Source organism: Symphalangus syndactylus, chromosome 15 (genome assembly GCF_028878055.3).
Source record: "Symphalangus syndactylus isolate Jambi chromosome 15, NHGRI_mSymSyn1-v2.1_pri, whole genome shotgun sequence".
In the NCBI taxonomy this organism is placed as follows: Eukaryota; Metazoa; Chordata; class Mammalia; order Primates; family Hylobatidae; genus Symphalangus; species Symphalangus syndactylus.
In genome coordinates this window covers 43,817,554-43,833,296 of record NC_072437.2, presented here as the reverse complement: position 1 = coordinate 43,833,296, position 15,743 = coordinate 43,817,554, and the positions used below count along the sequence as shown (strand labels likewise).

General features: G+C 34.4%; 1 protein-coding gene across 21 annotated transcripts in view; it reads left to right on the top strand.

Moving 5' to 3' along the window:
• The window catches only part of SCEL (sciellin), a 167,499-nt gene extending 151,988 nt beyond the window's left edge, over positions 1–15,511 (top strand). For 17 of the 21 annotated variants that reach the window (XM_055244606.2, XM_055244604.2, XM_063618737.1 and 14 more), the window contains 6 exons: positions 3,195–3,287; positions 3,983–4,054; positions 6,713–6,787; positions 10,166–10,274; positions 12,191–12,293; positions 13,742–15,511. In XM_055244606.2, coding sequence (XP_055100581.1) covers positions 3,195–3,287; positions 3,983–4,054; positions 6,713–6,787; positions 10,166–10,274; positions 12,191–12,293; positions 13,742–13,758 — 469 coding nt within the window. In that variant the 3' untranslated portion in view covers positions 13,759–15,511. The remainder of the gene's footprint in view (positions 1–3,194; positions 3,288–3,982; positions 4,055–6,712; positions 6,788–10,165; positions 10,275–12,190; positions 12,294–13,741) is intronic. The other 4 variants (XM_055244607.2, XM_055244610.2, XM_055244609.2 and 1 more) reach the window with 1 other exon arrangement.
• The last annotated feature ends 232 nt before the right edge of the window (positions 15,512–15,743 follow it).

Genomic DNA, 15,743 nt, shown 5'->3' with positions numbered 1-15,743 from the left:
TGGGGAAAAGGGGTTTTGGTTTGTATGACTTGCCTTGGGGAAGAGGGATTCTAGTTTCTTTGGCTATCCTTGGGGGAGAATGAGACTGAGACAGGAGGGCAGGAGAAGGTCAGAGAAAAACTTTTGCTTCTGAGGCTGATTCTGAGGCTTTCATTTTGGGGTACTATTTCTGAGACTCAACAGGAATAAGTTTAAATATTTTTATTTCAATTCTAAATGATAGAGTCTTTCCCTAAACTAAATGGTTTGTGACTATGAGTGAAATTAATTTCGTAGGGCCATTTCACAGATTTTAAGAACTGTAATACTTTTCAAATCATATAATTATAAGGTGGCCAGACAATTTTGTTTATCTATCCATCGCCTGATGACATTTGGATTGTTTCACTATTGGGTTTTAATTCACTATTTTGATTAATGTTGCTATGAATATTCATATATGAGTTTTTGTGTGAAAATGTGTTTTTATTTCTCTTAGGCATATACCAAGAGTGAAATTGCTGGATTGTAGAGTAATTCTATGTTTAACCATTTGAGGAACTGCTAGACTGTTTTCAAAGCAGCTATATCATTTTATATTCTCACACACAGTGTATGAGGGTTTTAGGTAAATTTTCAAGGTGAATTTACACTGTAGGGAACATTTTCTCAAGTGTAAATCCATTTGGAATTCTATAAGATTCAATACAATGTTTGGGTTTGTATTTGTAGAGTCATTGCTTAATTAAGAAACAAAACTGTGACCGTTGATTGGAAATTACAATTCAGCAATTTGTTTCAATGGGGGATAACTTCCTAACAATTAAGCCATCAAGTGACATATGCTATGAGTCATGAGTTCTCCTTTACAAGGATTATTCAAGGCATTTGAGAGGAATAATTTGGCAGAGGTTCTTCTATTACACTGTTTCCCAAACTTTTGGGTACATCAGAATCACCTGCTATTCCAGGGACTACACTTTGAGAATCAATGCTCTTTTGAGCAAGAGGTTGGACTTCCCAACCTCTAAGGCAGTGATTCTCTACCTTGACTGTATAAGGAACTCACTGGAGAGCTTTAAAGGTTCCTAGTGACCAAGCTGTACCCCAAACCAGTTAAATTAGAATATCTGGATAGGGGGCCCAGTAGCATTTTAAAAGGCACTACGGGCTGTTTTGTTGGTTGCCAAAGTTTTGTCTCTCCAACTCTATTCCTATGGTTCTAAATAACAAAAAATTAGTCTTACAACTTATTGTCATGAAGATACATTTTTTATTGTAAAATCTATCACTATCCCATGAAAAACAAAGACTTGGCAGACTATCACAGACCCTAGGAGACCAAAGAGACATGATGGATATGTAGATATGGTATCCTGGATTGGATTCTGAAACAGAAAAAAGTCACCGATGTAAAAACCAGTGAGACATGAATCTGTAGTTTAGTTCATAGTATGGTACAAATATTAATTCTGTAGGTTTGACAACTCTGTTATAATTACATAAGATATTAACCTTAAGGGAATCTGGGTGAAGGTGTACAGGAACTCTCTGTGTTATCTTTGGAATTTTTCTGTACATTTAAAATTACTACAAAATAATGGTTTATTTTTTAAAATTATCATCCTCAAAGTCTACATGAGGAGCAAAATCCATCAAAGAATTTGTTGTCCCACATTCCAAACCTAGCATTTGGTTTTTGTTCACAGTTATAAAAATTAAATCTTCCATGAAGGCATGGTCATTAATCACATTATAAACACAACTGGGAAAAGATACCAGTATTAGTCAGCTGGGCTGCCATAACAAAATACCACAGACTGGGTGGCTTAGACAATGGACATTTATTTTCTCACAGCTCTGGAGGCTGGAAGGCCAAAAGCAAGGTCCTATCAGGATTGGTTTTGGTGAGGCCTCTCTTCCTGGCTTGCAGATGGCCACCTTCTCACTGTGTACTCACATGGCCTTTCCTCTGTACACAGAAGGAAAGATATCTCTGGTAGCTCTTTCTCTTCTTATGAGGATTCCAGTTCTGTGGTGTTAAGGCCCCACCCCCATAACCTCAGATGACCTTTATTATCTCCTTATTAACCCTGTCTCCAAATATAGTCACATTGAAGGTTAGGGCTTAAACATATAAATTTTGGGGGAATAAATCTCAGTCCATAACAGTACTGTTGGCAAATCACTTATCTCTCCTGTTTGTGGATTTTGCAAACTGGTGATTTTTGATATTCTGTTGCTGAGGACAATGCAAATGCATTTCAAACTCACTGATAATCTTTGTCCTTTGAAGCTGTGTGCTTCTTAAAGTTGGGTTTTGTATTGTATATTATATGATCTGAACATTTTCAAGTGATTCTTAGCTAGGTTTGTTATTCTTGGGATGACATATTCTAATAATCGTGTTAGAAAACCTAATAATATTAATTCCACCTTCTCATCACTTAATACAATTTTAGCTCACCTGGATGTTTTGTGAAACATCTGCCTTAAAACCAGATGGTTTTCTGTATGCCAGAGATAATATGTGAACAAATGCTTTCCTCTTCTTTAAGAGCTATATCAGCCTATTTGAGAATGATAAGGCTTGATTAAGACCTAAACCCTCATTTAGGTTTTCATGTCTCTTCTATGTCAGAGTTTACTAACATGGAGGAGGAAAAGAAGCTTAAATTGTCTCTATTTTTGCATTAACAATCTCCTCTCTTCCATAGGAAAAAGCAAATATGCCTACATTTTGTTAAGCATCATGACATTTTTAGATGAGCAGAAATCTAGGTCAGAGTTCTTCTGCCATCTTCAAAATATTGCCTTCCATTAAAAACAAAATGAAGACTGGAATTTCTCAAAGCAACCTCTGGATCATTTTCATTCAATTGATAAATTCTTAGATATATTGTACATGGGAAGCTTTCTATAATGGCGTTGCTGGTGTGAAAATGTTACAGGAACCAATTTCAGATGATTTCTGTCCTTGATAAAAAGGGCTAATGTGGCACATACCTATAGATTATTCTTAAAGGTAAGGCAGAGGTTTCCGTAGAGGGAGTAAAATAGTACATGCATTCTATTTGTGTTCTCTGTGTAGAAGCTAGGCAAACACAAAGAGATTCACGTTGTAAAATAATATTAATTGAGAAGAACTTTAATAACACAAAAAACTTCTAGTGACCTTGATTTGAAGTGCCAAATACTTGTGTTTGCTTTCTCAGGCTAGATGCCCAAGTCAATGGGTTCACCAATGCTCTATACAACCAGTCCTCAAGAATTGCTTCCCATTCTTATGAAGCCAGGAGCAATCTCAGGTACTGCGGTCAACTGCAGAATAAATGACAGGACTATTTTCCCTTTGTTTTATAAAAATACCCCGCATCCAACTTGACCCTTTCTTTGAAATGCAGAAATTTCTAATTTTATGTGGGGTTACCTGCATAAACAGCTTTACACAAAAGTATTCAGTTAGTGAATGTGTCATTGTGTGACATCTGGATAGGAAACTATCAAACATGATTTTCCCTTAAAAAGTCTACAATTTAAAAAAGCATGATTGTGACATTAGTATGACATTCTTTAGGTAGATCTAAAGGCTTCATTAAATCAGATATTGTCATGATAGCTAATTAAGGTCTACCTTTGGTTTGAGGTTTATGAAGAAAGTTATGGTTTGGAAACATGAATGAGACATCAGAGAAAGAGACACTATAACTTATTATGCAAATATTCAAAAATAATCCTCATATTCTACCAAAGAATTACTGAGTGATCAAGTTTTGTAACAATACTTAGGAACTAAACCAAGACAGTGGAAGTTAGAAACAAAATGGAAGACGAAAAGATTTTTGCAGTGCTGTGTTAATACCACTCTAACATTCATGTTTCAAAATTATAGTTCAGAAGGAACATATATGCATTATATTTTGCGTTGAATTAGAAAATAGCCTTGTTTTTATTATCCTTGCAGATAAACTTTAATTGTGAAGTAAAATGATTTGTTTTGCAGCTCTAAAGCTGAAGACAAGCAGGCAGGACCACAGGATACTGTTGTGTACACAAGGACATATGTGGAGAATAGGTATTCAAAATTTATTTCAAATATATTGCTTCATTTTATAATTTTGAAAGGTTAATAAGAGATGCTATTGTTTTAGAGTGTGCTTCTTTCAAATAGAAGACCGTTTATAAGTACACTGAGTTCTACATATATAATTCTCTATAATGTTTCTGGTATTATGTACTTGGGCTCTAAATAATTATAGTCATTAGATGAACTCAATAATATTTTAATATAACACATGTATACATAATAGGGTTGCCATTTGAAAGTTCTCACATAAATGTATATAACTATATGGTTAAAATAAGCTTTATAGAATGCACAACTATTCCTATACTAATTTGGAGTTCCACTTGAATTAAATGATTCTATCTACTGCTGTTTACTGCCAATCTAAAATAAGGGGTATAAATCTGAGTGCTGCATCTTGGCCCAAGTTATAGGATATTGATGTTTCAATTGAAATCTGCTGCTTGGAGTGATGGATATTGAGGAAAATGTAAACCAAGGTCAGGGCTCAATAATTCATTTGGTTTTCAAGGAATATAAAACAAGAATTGTCCCAATTGTGGAGTATAATAAAGGTGGGGCCCACAAATGCTGGTATACATGACCCATATGTTAAGCTAAGCCCATTTCAAAGAGGTCTAAGAGAAGAGTATTCAGGGAGGCTTCTGTGTGGAAAGCAGTTGTGATGGGGATCCAGGAAATTCAGTACATGTCAGGAGGTAAGCGATCCTCCAAAAAAGGTTTCTCAAACTCATGCATAACTTACCTTGTAAAATACAACATCAAGATTGATTTTTTCCTTAATCCAATTCTCACTCTCTGTTGTGTTCAAGTCAGTGATTTCTGCTGTTTTTCAATTAAACTAAAAGTTAAAACACTTCAGAGTAAATTTTAAAATAGCAAGTAGTTATTAAATCTGAAATAAATTGATAAAAAGATGAGTAATATCAAATAGTATCATAGTAAAGGCCAGACATAAAATATTGACGGACAATAACATAGGCTTTTTTTCTATATTTACATAATAATCTCTCACATTTTTATCCTTATGGGATGTCACATCAATACATTTTAATTTTTAAGGAAATTTCTTATGGGAACTAATGCCAAACAACCACAATATTGATTTTTGAATAATGAATGATTTACTTAAGAATTAGGAATATTCTGCTAAACATCGTACTCTAGATTTTTTAATTAATAGGATAGATGGATAAAATAATATTAACTTGATTCATGGAAGTACCAAGACTAAAGCATACTTATTTTATTATGATGACTATGGTTTATTTTTTTAAAAGTACATACTGCATACCCTGTACATATGTGTATCATGTTCACATATAGAACAGTAATTCTCAAAGCATAGTCTCTGGGCCAGCATCATCAGCATGACTTGGGAACTTTCTAGAAATAAAAATTCTTTGGCCTCACTCCTGCCTGCTAAATCAGAAACTCTGCAGCTCAGGCCCAGCAACCTGTTTTAACAAACTCTTCAGATGTTCCTGATGTGCATCCGAGTTTGAGCACCATCATTATAAAAAGATAATATTAATATTGTGGCATATCAGGCTAATAGTCTGTTGAACGGAAGCCTCTGGAAGGATTGGTTGCCTCCTGTACGTTAACCTAGCAAGGATGGTGATGTACCTCGGACGTCCTTAAGTTCCCTAAAATCTACATTGACAGGTAGTGTGGTACAGTACGGAGTCCCTAGAGTCACATTTGAGGTTGAATCCTTCTTTGTCATTTCCTAACCATGTAGCCTTAGTGATGTTACTCTTCCAGTCTCAGTTTCCTCATCAATAAAATGGGAATCATGACGTGCATCCTGCATAAATATGTGCAAATTCTTATGTAGCGTTGTGAGATTATATGTTTCATAAAGTAGATATTAGTTCTGATGGCAGTCTGCCTCCAGGAAATTTGGAGAGAGAGAGAGGTTTCTCATTTAAAAATCCCAAGTGAGAGCTGTGTGGTTATCACTCATTGTATGAAATAAAGAAACATATTGCTTCTATTCTTAATATATGCCCAGATAGCATAAGTTCTTGGGAAGCAATTAGGGGAGCCAGCTGGTTAGGACATTACAGATTTTATTTGTCTCCAGGAAAGAGTGGTGTTTAAAAGCTGGGACAATCTACATAATAGAAAAGAGAAGACTTTTTAAAATCATACTTCTTTTGCTTTCGTTCTAAATTATTCTTTCTTGGATATATTCAAGTAAAAATAAAAATTTTGGGTGCTTTTTCTAAAAGTTCAAGAATCTCAGTTTCTCCCTCTGAATGGTGTATGTGTCTGTGTGCTTGCCCTGTTTGTGCTTTGTGTATTTTCTTTATCTACGTTACATTCTGTGTAGCTTTCTTTAGTAAACAGATGAGGTGCAAGTATAAATTTCATGAAAGATGAGGACTTCTTTTCCTGCTCACACTTGTTCCTGTATTCCTTACCCTACTCTCTATTTATTTTGATATATATGTCAATTTGGGGGTGACTTGTGTATCAATATTTCTACAGATTAAAAAAATGTGTCAGTACATCATCCTGGCTTGTAACATACACAAAGACAAAATATTATGAGGCTTCATGAGGCAGTGTGAGTGTGTTTTCTTATCTACATAAGGAAAATCGCCTGATTCTCACATGGCCTTATATGTTTGTTTCTAGTAAATCACCCAAGGATGGATATCAGGAGAATATCTCTGGAAAATACATACAAACTGTTTATTCAACTTCTGATAGGTGAGTATGTCTTTATTTCATACATAAAAAGTACACACATACACATACATATATATATATACACACATATATATATACACATGCATATATATATATATACACACACACATATATATATATACACACACATATATATATATATATTTCTTGCTGTTCTTTGTGCTTGGAGATGATTGTGCTGATGTTTCTTGTCATGTATGTGCATGGGCAGAACAAAGTGCAACTCAATAACAACTTCTGCATCCAGGAATTTGTTTCTTGGCTTCCTAGCTGTTGCTGCTGTCTGATTTTGATGCATATTATCAAAAGACCTTTCTGTGCCTTACAGCTGCCTCTCAGGCTAGCCCCTCTGCTGCTGGTGATCCCCAAGAGGCCCCAGGACTGCCACATTATTAGCGTTTAGGCTTCATTGCATCCATAGACTCTGCCCTCAACCCCCCCTTCTTGTGCTTTTCTGCAACCTGCTTGGCTTACAAACAGCCGTGCAGATATGCTGGTGTGACCCACTGTGGGCCCAAGCTCAGTTCCCAGGAGTGGAGTTATGATGAGTATTGATTGAGTGCTGGTGAACTGGCCCTGTTTCAGGTTTTTGCCATTAGTGATCCTCTTTTACCATTTAATGTTCAGTGGGGCACTTAGGTGACACTTACGAGAGTATGGCCTGCAGATTTCCAGTGAAGTAAATGAAAATAAATAACTAGCATTTCAACCCAAGCCCTGGAAACAAGCCATCATGCAAATGTCTGATGTTCCACTGATGGTGTTTCTTTATAGCAGGGGCTGGAGATATGACTCACTCAGGGTAGAGACATATTTTATTTTCATATGTAGTCTCAGCTTCTAACACAGTGCTTGGTACCTAATGTGTACTCAGTAAATTTTTTTTAAAAAAACATGAACCGATGTTCCATTTTCTAAGGGAAACATGGGTGAACCAGGTATCAAAATTATATCCCTTTCTTGTCACTTTTCCAATATTTTGCCCATAAGCAATGCTTTGCTGAGTGTCTTGCCTATAAGTCACAACTCTTTGAGTAGTAAAGTCATTGACACCGGCATTAGAACTACAGATATCATCTGGATAACCAATTGAAAAAAAACAGGTCTGGGTTTTCATAATGCTTCAAAAAGATCTTTGACAACTGTATGATCTTAATAAAGATAGTACTAACATCAGTATATTTCCTGAGCTTGTATTTCTGTTATTAACTTAAGGGGGGAAAACATTCTCCATAAAAGTATTGCTGTTAATAGAAAGACTTTAAACCCTGTTCCTAAAATGGCTTTGAAATTTTTCTTAGTCATCAGTGCAGAAGTCAATTCGCCATGAGATAAGTCAGTTATACAACCTTTTGCTGTTGATAGTGTGTGAAATTGGCGACGTTCTTACAGTTCTTATTTAAGCACGTCAATCCTGTTTAAAGTGGTTTCCCATGTAACCAGATAAAGTCCAACTCTTTCGCACGTTCTCCACGGCCCTTCACAACCTGCTCCTGCAGAATATTCACTGATGCTGAATCCTTCCAAACACCCTCCCAGAGTATCAAGTTTGTATGTTCTGTTCACTCTGCTTGGAATTCCTCTACCAACCCCTCATCCCCACCCCACCAAGCCTGCCTTGAGAGCTGTTTCCTCTTCAAACAATGCAGATAGCACTTTTTTCTGACAAGCCTTTCCTGACTTCACCCCAGTGGTTAGTGGTTCTCTTGGCTCTATTCTCCTCACTCTGTCCACGTACCTGTATTCCACTGTGCATTTCAACCCAAGCCCTGGAAACAATCATGCATGTTACATCATGTATCTTGTTTCCCCAGTGGAAAGAGCATCTTGCCAGAGGAGACTGTCTCACCACTCTTTGTATTTGCAGCTCCTATATCAGTGCCTGTGGAATGGATGAAGGACATAGAACACCTATTTTCTACTCTTGAAGTGCTTACAGTCTTAAATGGGAAATTAAGTGTATGCGTACATGTGTGTGTTTTTGGATAATCCATAGGAAAATATTAGCCAGGTAGCTATAAGCAAGTAGGTACAGAACAAATAAAGGCAGAAAATATTTATTTATATACATGAGACTTAGAAAGACATTACTAGAATGATTAAAAGTATAAAGCTAGATAAAGTTTATCTACTAGAATGCCTTTCTTCTCCCACTTACTTTTCCCTTCCATTCTCTCTCCTCTCCGCTCCTACTTCTGGGCTTGATAATAGATTAGTGGTTCCTAGGTACGACTAACTCATTTCAACACAATGAGCGCAACAGAGCTTTGGACTCATTGTATTGGTACCAGCTGCCTCCATTCACATCTTCACTCTTCCACTCACTGGTTTCATGATAGTGGCAAGTTACTTATCCTTCTGTGCCTGTTTCTTTTTTAATAAAATGATGATAACAATAATAGTGGCTTCTCAGAAATGTTGTGAAGAATAAGTGAGTATATAAGTGCAGAGAAAAGTGCACTTCACATATCATATAAAGGGCTATATAAATATAGCTTAATTTCACTACCCCATTACATATCCTACTCTGGAAATGTCAGGCCTGCATGCTAATATCCTGAAACTAGTATACTCTGCAGGGTGCTATTTAAGACTGTCCTAAGACCTTAAAAAAGGACAATCCTTTCTTAAGGTTCTGGTGTGACTCAAGATGTTTTGGATTCTGCTGATCACATCTACAGATCATTTATCATTGAACATTATTTTAAAAAATATTTAGTATTTGTTATTTAATAAGTAACAAAACTCTATTTTCTTCCCCATCAAATTTGTGGTGGGTTTAGATCTTGCTGGAGGGTATAAATTTTGTCATGATAGGTGTCCTTATATCCTGAGTCTTACAGTGGCACCAAGAGGAGTGTTTTGGTGACTCTGGCCCCTACAGTCCCAGGCACTACAGACTCATCATTTTATGAGTTTATCTATGTGCTCTTGAATGGATTTCTATTTGGGGCCTGTTGACTATTCCGAGAGTTAAAAATGTATATTAATCTGCAGCATAATTTTTCCATGTAATCTGTAACATGATATATGTAAATTCATAATGAAAAGCCCTCAACTACTTCTGAGAAGTACTTGAGATATTTCCTAATTCAATTAGGAAACTGAACATCTTTGTCCCACCCAGATGCACTCTTGATTTCTGAGGAATTAATAATTTGGGACTTTCTCTCATGTTAATTATTTGATATCATTTTGAGAAAACTAGAAGAGTCAATTCTATTACTAGAATAAGTAAACTCCAAACTTTCCTAGATTTTTGTGAAATTTTCTGAAGTATCATCAAAATTAACATACCGTAGCTGTGTGAGTTTATAGGGAATACATCTGTCTTTTGTATTATGACAAATTTATTTTTAATTGCTTACATCTCTATAGGTCTGTCATTGAAAGAGATATGTGCACTTACTGCCGAAAACCCTTGGGTGTAGAAACTAAAATGATTTTAGATGAGTTACAAATTTGCTGCCATTCTACTTGCTTTAAGGTAAGGATGTGTTTATTTCACTTAACTAAATAAAAAAATGCATAATAACTGGAATAAAAATAATAATTTAATGTAATACATGAGATGAAGCAAAAGCTTTCAGAAGCACTGTCAGCCACATTAATAGTACACTGCTTAAATATTTCTGAGTTCTGCAGCCTAAACCTCAAATGTTTGTAATTACTATCTTGGCTTTAGGCTTGCAGTTGATTACTGACACATTTATTCACTCTTACCCTAGAGAGTTAAATCTGTGGGAAAAAAAACCCAATTGTTCTTTTTATAAAAGTTTTTGCAACAGTTTACTAAACTATGCATTACAGAAAATATGTGATGAAATCAAAACAAGAAAATAAATTGTTGAGAAGAAAGCTAGCAGTTTCTTACTTCTTGAAATTAGGACCAGTGGGTTTAACAATAGGTGAACGTCAGTCTGCTTTTGAGAGCATAATTAGTGGTAATTAATTGTGGCTCAATAAATACTAATAAAGCTTTTATTAGTAGACTAAAGCTTCATAGTTTGTGCTTTCATAGGCTGTTTCTTTGCATTCTTACCATAACATTGGGTGGATCAACATCATTGTTTTTGGTGTAACTGCATAAGCAGTAAACGGGAATCTAAAGACCTGAGTTCTAGTTTTGCCTCTGCCTGTAATTATGTCCGTGTGACTTTGGACAACCACCTGAATTACCTTGGCCTCAGTTTTCCTAACTGTAAAATGAGGTGTTGACTAGACCAGTGGATCTCAACCCTGGCTGCATATTATAATCATCTGGGGAGATGAGGAAAAAATAGAATGATTGGAACCAGCCCCAGTTAAATCATGAATCTTAGAGGTGATTATTGGGCATTGGTATTTTTAAAAAGCTCCTTGATTAATCTAATGTACAGTCAGTTGGAGAAACTATGGGCCAAATATATGGTTTCTTTCTAGTGCAACATTCTACGGTTGATACAAATGATCAAATCCAGTCAAAGAATGCAATACTTTGTCAATTGATTGCTTCTATTCCTATTACTTTCAAACAGTGACACATAGCAATCAGAAATATAGTAACTCATTTGGAGCAAAACTTTCCAATTTTAGAGCATAATGTACGGAATTCTATATAAAAATATAATCTCCAGGTTGTGTAATTAGTTATGAGAACAAAAAGTTTTTTATTTATGAAATATATTCAATTAAACAAAACTTAGTCTATAGATTTTTATTTAAAATTACTATGCAGAAAAATTTAAAACAAGAATATTCTCCTGATCATTGCTTTTGGTAAATAGAAATATTTTCATTTATAACATTTTAGATCATTTATTTCTATTTTCAATGTAATTTCAATAAAATATTACCAAGAATAAAAACAAACATGTTCACACTCTTAGAAAAATACTGATTATTCTATAGCCATAGCAATAGAGAGCCACATGAACTGGTTAGACATATCCAATTAATCAATGACAGTTTACTTCAGTGAATTCTGAAAGCCAACCAATCAGTGACAGCCTCATGCTTTAAGGTCAGCCAATCAGCAGTGGACAGGTCTGAAGCAGCGGTCAGCCCTTTCCTACTTATAACCAGCACAACTCAAAATAAACTTTTTCCCAAACCCAGTCAGATCAGCAGTTTCTTTCTTTCCATGAGGTTGTGCCTAGACAGGATAACTAGTTCTCCCTTAAGTTAGCAAACAATAAATGCACCTTTGTGTTTTTTTTGTTTGAGATATTGAGTGGTCATCTTGTCCTTGGCATAAACAATTTCTGGATATTCATATCTACTCCACTGTGAGTGAAGTAGAAAAACTTCAGTGATAGACATCCCTTAAAGGTGCCTCCATGGTAGAGAGATGATGTCTGTTCCTCTAATAATCTAGATTTCATTTACAATGGAAACTTTATATATGTTTTTGTTTTTCCTTAGTGTGAAATATGCAAGCGGCCTTTGGAAAATCTACAAGCGGGTGATAGTATTTGGATTTATAGACAGACAATACACTGTGAACCTTGCTACTCTAAAATTATGGGTAAGTGTTACACTCTGTAAGCATTTAACACTTTTGTTAACCTTAATGAGCATTTGGTATCATTTAAAATGATGTATTTTAATAAAGTAAAACATTTTACTAATTATATTTAGTTAATAATTCAGCTGCAGATATTTATACCATGGTAGTATTTTGTTTAATGGTGTGAAATCAATCAACTTTTATATTGTCTTCTGGTATCAGATTAGATATAGATACAACTAAACCAAAAGGTCGTTTATTTTAGAAAATTTTCCATTTTTTTCCAAACAAAAAAATATTTTCTACTCACATAATTGTTTAAATTGAAATCCATATTCGTAAATGACATTTTATGTTTGCACTTGAATATCGTATAATTTTTAACTAAATTTGGTTATTGCATTAAATGCTTTGAATATTACTTTTAAATTGAAAATTTAGTTAATTCTATGTAATTCTAAAAAAATATAGCATTTAAGTTTTTTATCCATCTAAGATCAATGTTACTATAATGTGCAGTCTTAATTAGCATATGTAATGTGAGAAAAGGATATTGAGGACCTGTGTTTTTAACTAACATTTTTTATAAACTACGTATGAAAGGTTTAAAAGCTAATTTAAGAGATGTGTACATTGTACGGTAAATTAACAAAATTAAGTCCTGTGAAACTTGACTGGTTTTTAAAAGCTACTATCCACATTTTCCTTTTAGATTCAATAGTAAGTAGATAAAATAACCAAAATAATATCGAGAAGATGGTCAACAGTACTATGTGAAAGGCACTTTTTCCTGCTGTCTTGTTGGTATAATGAGTGAAAGAGGAACACTTGGGACCCCTACGTGGGATCCAAAGTATGGAATTTAATGACAAATGTGTGATATTAATGAGCTACTGGGAGACTACATCCAGAAAATGCTCTGAAAAAAATATCAGAAACCCACGTTCCATCAGGCTGCAGAATCAATTACAAGAACATACCTAATTATATTCATACTTTGCCTTCTATATTCTGCTTCCCCCAGAGAGTTCTCATATTCACTTTTCTTCCTGAGTTAGTAATCTTATGATGATCTAATGTTATATCATGGGTCTTGATGTGCATGGTGGTAGCTCTAAAATTTTTATTCTCCCAGAATTCATGATGTGGCTTAGTGGGTGTGATTACCGAAAGACTCAGAAGTTTTTATGTCTTCCTCCCTATATGTACTCCCTAGGCATTGCATGTTTTATAGTACATATAAGTTGTCAAGAGATGACTCTCAGACATCTCATAAATATGCATACCAGGCATCTGGTACGTCATGTACACAGTATGACCAAAAGCCACAGCGATTATTTCAGAAGTGGAAGGAAAAGTGGAATCCTTGATCTACCACTACCCTTTGGGTGAATAATTGTCTGTAAATTTTAATGATGAGCTTGTTTTTGTACTGAATTTGCACATCTTTTTCTTTTAATTTTCAGCAAAGTGGATTCCATAACTCTGGCACAAGGAAATCAAGATGAAAAGCACTCATTAAGGAATTAAAAGTTATAAGTTTTATCTTAATAATATGTAATCTAGAAAAGCTTTCACATTGAAGATCAACTCATATAAAATTAACAATTCTGTTATTGCATAAGTAATCTAATTCTTCATTAAGGTCACACACATAAAAAGAGCCATCTGGTCTCTGGCTAGAGTTAGCAATAAAAAGTTCAAATGGTTCTAGATTGCAGTGTCAAAGGAATGATGCATTACACTCCAGCCAGGTCCATCCCTGCTCCGTATGTTGGCTGTGAGTGGTGGTTTCCATTTAAACCAAGTTTCTCATTTCTTCACCTTTTTTTCTCTAAGAATTTGGATTCGTAGACATTGACATCCCGAAGAACTGTCAAGGAAGCAAGATATGCTTTCTTCATCTGCAAAAGAATACTAACAGCAATTTTCTTATACAGTTTGGCAGAAAGATGTTAACGTAAGAAGTTTATAGACCTCAAAAATTACTAAACTTTCCAGATCTCTGTGCTATTATTGTAACGTAAGTGGCATTGGATAAAATGATTTCTAGGGTTCCTTTTGCTTCCCAAATTCTCTGATTCTAAAGCAGATTTTAGTTTGCTCTTTGGAAACATATATGCGTACGTGTTTGTTAAGCCTATTGAACTAGGTAGGACATATAAACAATTTAATTTTAGTGTCATTGTTTAATCACAGACTTAGTGTTTGAAAACTGTGTTTTAAAAACAGAAACAGATTGATGGGTAACAGGTAAAATCATATGACATGTATAGCTTACGTGTTATTATTTGTTAAATTTTCTTTGTATGCATTTCAAAATCTGGGTATACTTATAATCTATTAGAAGTAATGGTTATGGACTAAAAAGATATGTTCTTTAGTATGTTATATGTACTCATATTACATAGCACTATATTTACAAAAGGCTTATAAAAATATAATGAACTATCAGTTACATAGAATCTTTATGTGAAGTGTTTGTAAATATAATTCACTAACATTAATTTTGTCAATTATAGTGATCACAATCTATTATATTCTCTGTTGCGCTGTTTAACTTATTTTTAACCGCTCAAGCTATAGATTTTATTTTTAAGAAAGTTTTCTGAAGAAATTGAGCATGTAATAATCATGTGAGGAACTAGTATTATTAACACTGGGAAATTGAACTTCTAAACCATTTAATTGCATATAGCAACTGTTTCTAGAAAAAAGATGTATGGAACATGGAAGTGGGGGCAGAATTCTAGAGAAGTTTTAAGGCAGTTGTGGAAAACTGCTATAAACTAGGGAGATTAAAAGATTATCATGTATTTTCCAAATGTTAATACATTCAAAGAATTATTCTCCTGTGTAATAATTTCATGACTCTGTTCCTCTTAAAGCCTGGTTCACAAAGTGTTAAACACAAAATGCTTATCAAAATACAGCAATGTATAATTGTTGTCCAATGAAGAGGGAGCCAGGAAAAACAATTAATAATAATTTTATATTCATTAATTCATGCTTGATGAGAAGCAGTGGTAATTGAGCCACATGTTTTATTGTTCTTTTATTATACGCTATCAGAGTGATCAAAAGAAATAATTTTCTCAGAGTTGAAATTCACTGCAGAAAAGGATGGATGAAATAGTATCCGTCTCTTTCATATAAAGTATATTAACATCTGAATGCTTTTGTAGTAATTAAAATCATCTGAATATCATTTAAAAAGTATAAAAACCTAAAAGGAACACATTTCTCATTTTTCTATAGCTGTTTAATGGGCCCTCTCTCCTACAATAATGTATTAAATCAAACCAAAAGCTGTTGTAAAAATGGAATAGACATGAAATGGAGAGAGAATTAGGTATGTTTCTGATTCATCAAGATCACTTCATTATGTCTGGGTTTATTTTCACTATACAAGCGACAGATTCCCAAAATAACTTACAAGATCTCACATTTTTTGCAGGCTATTAATTA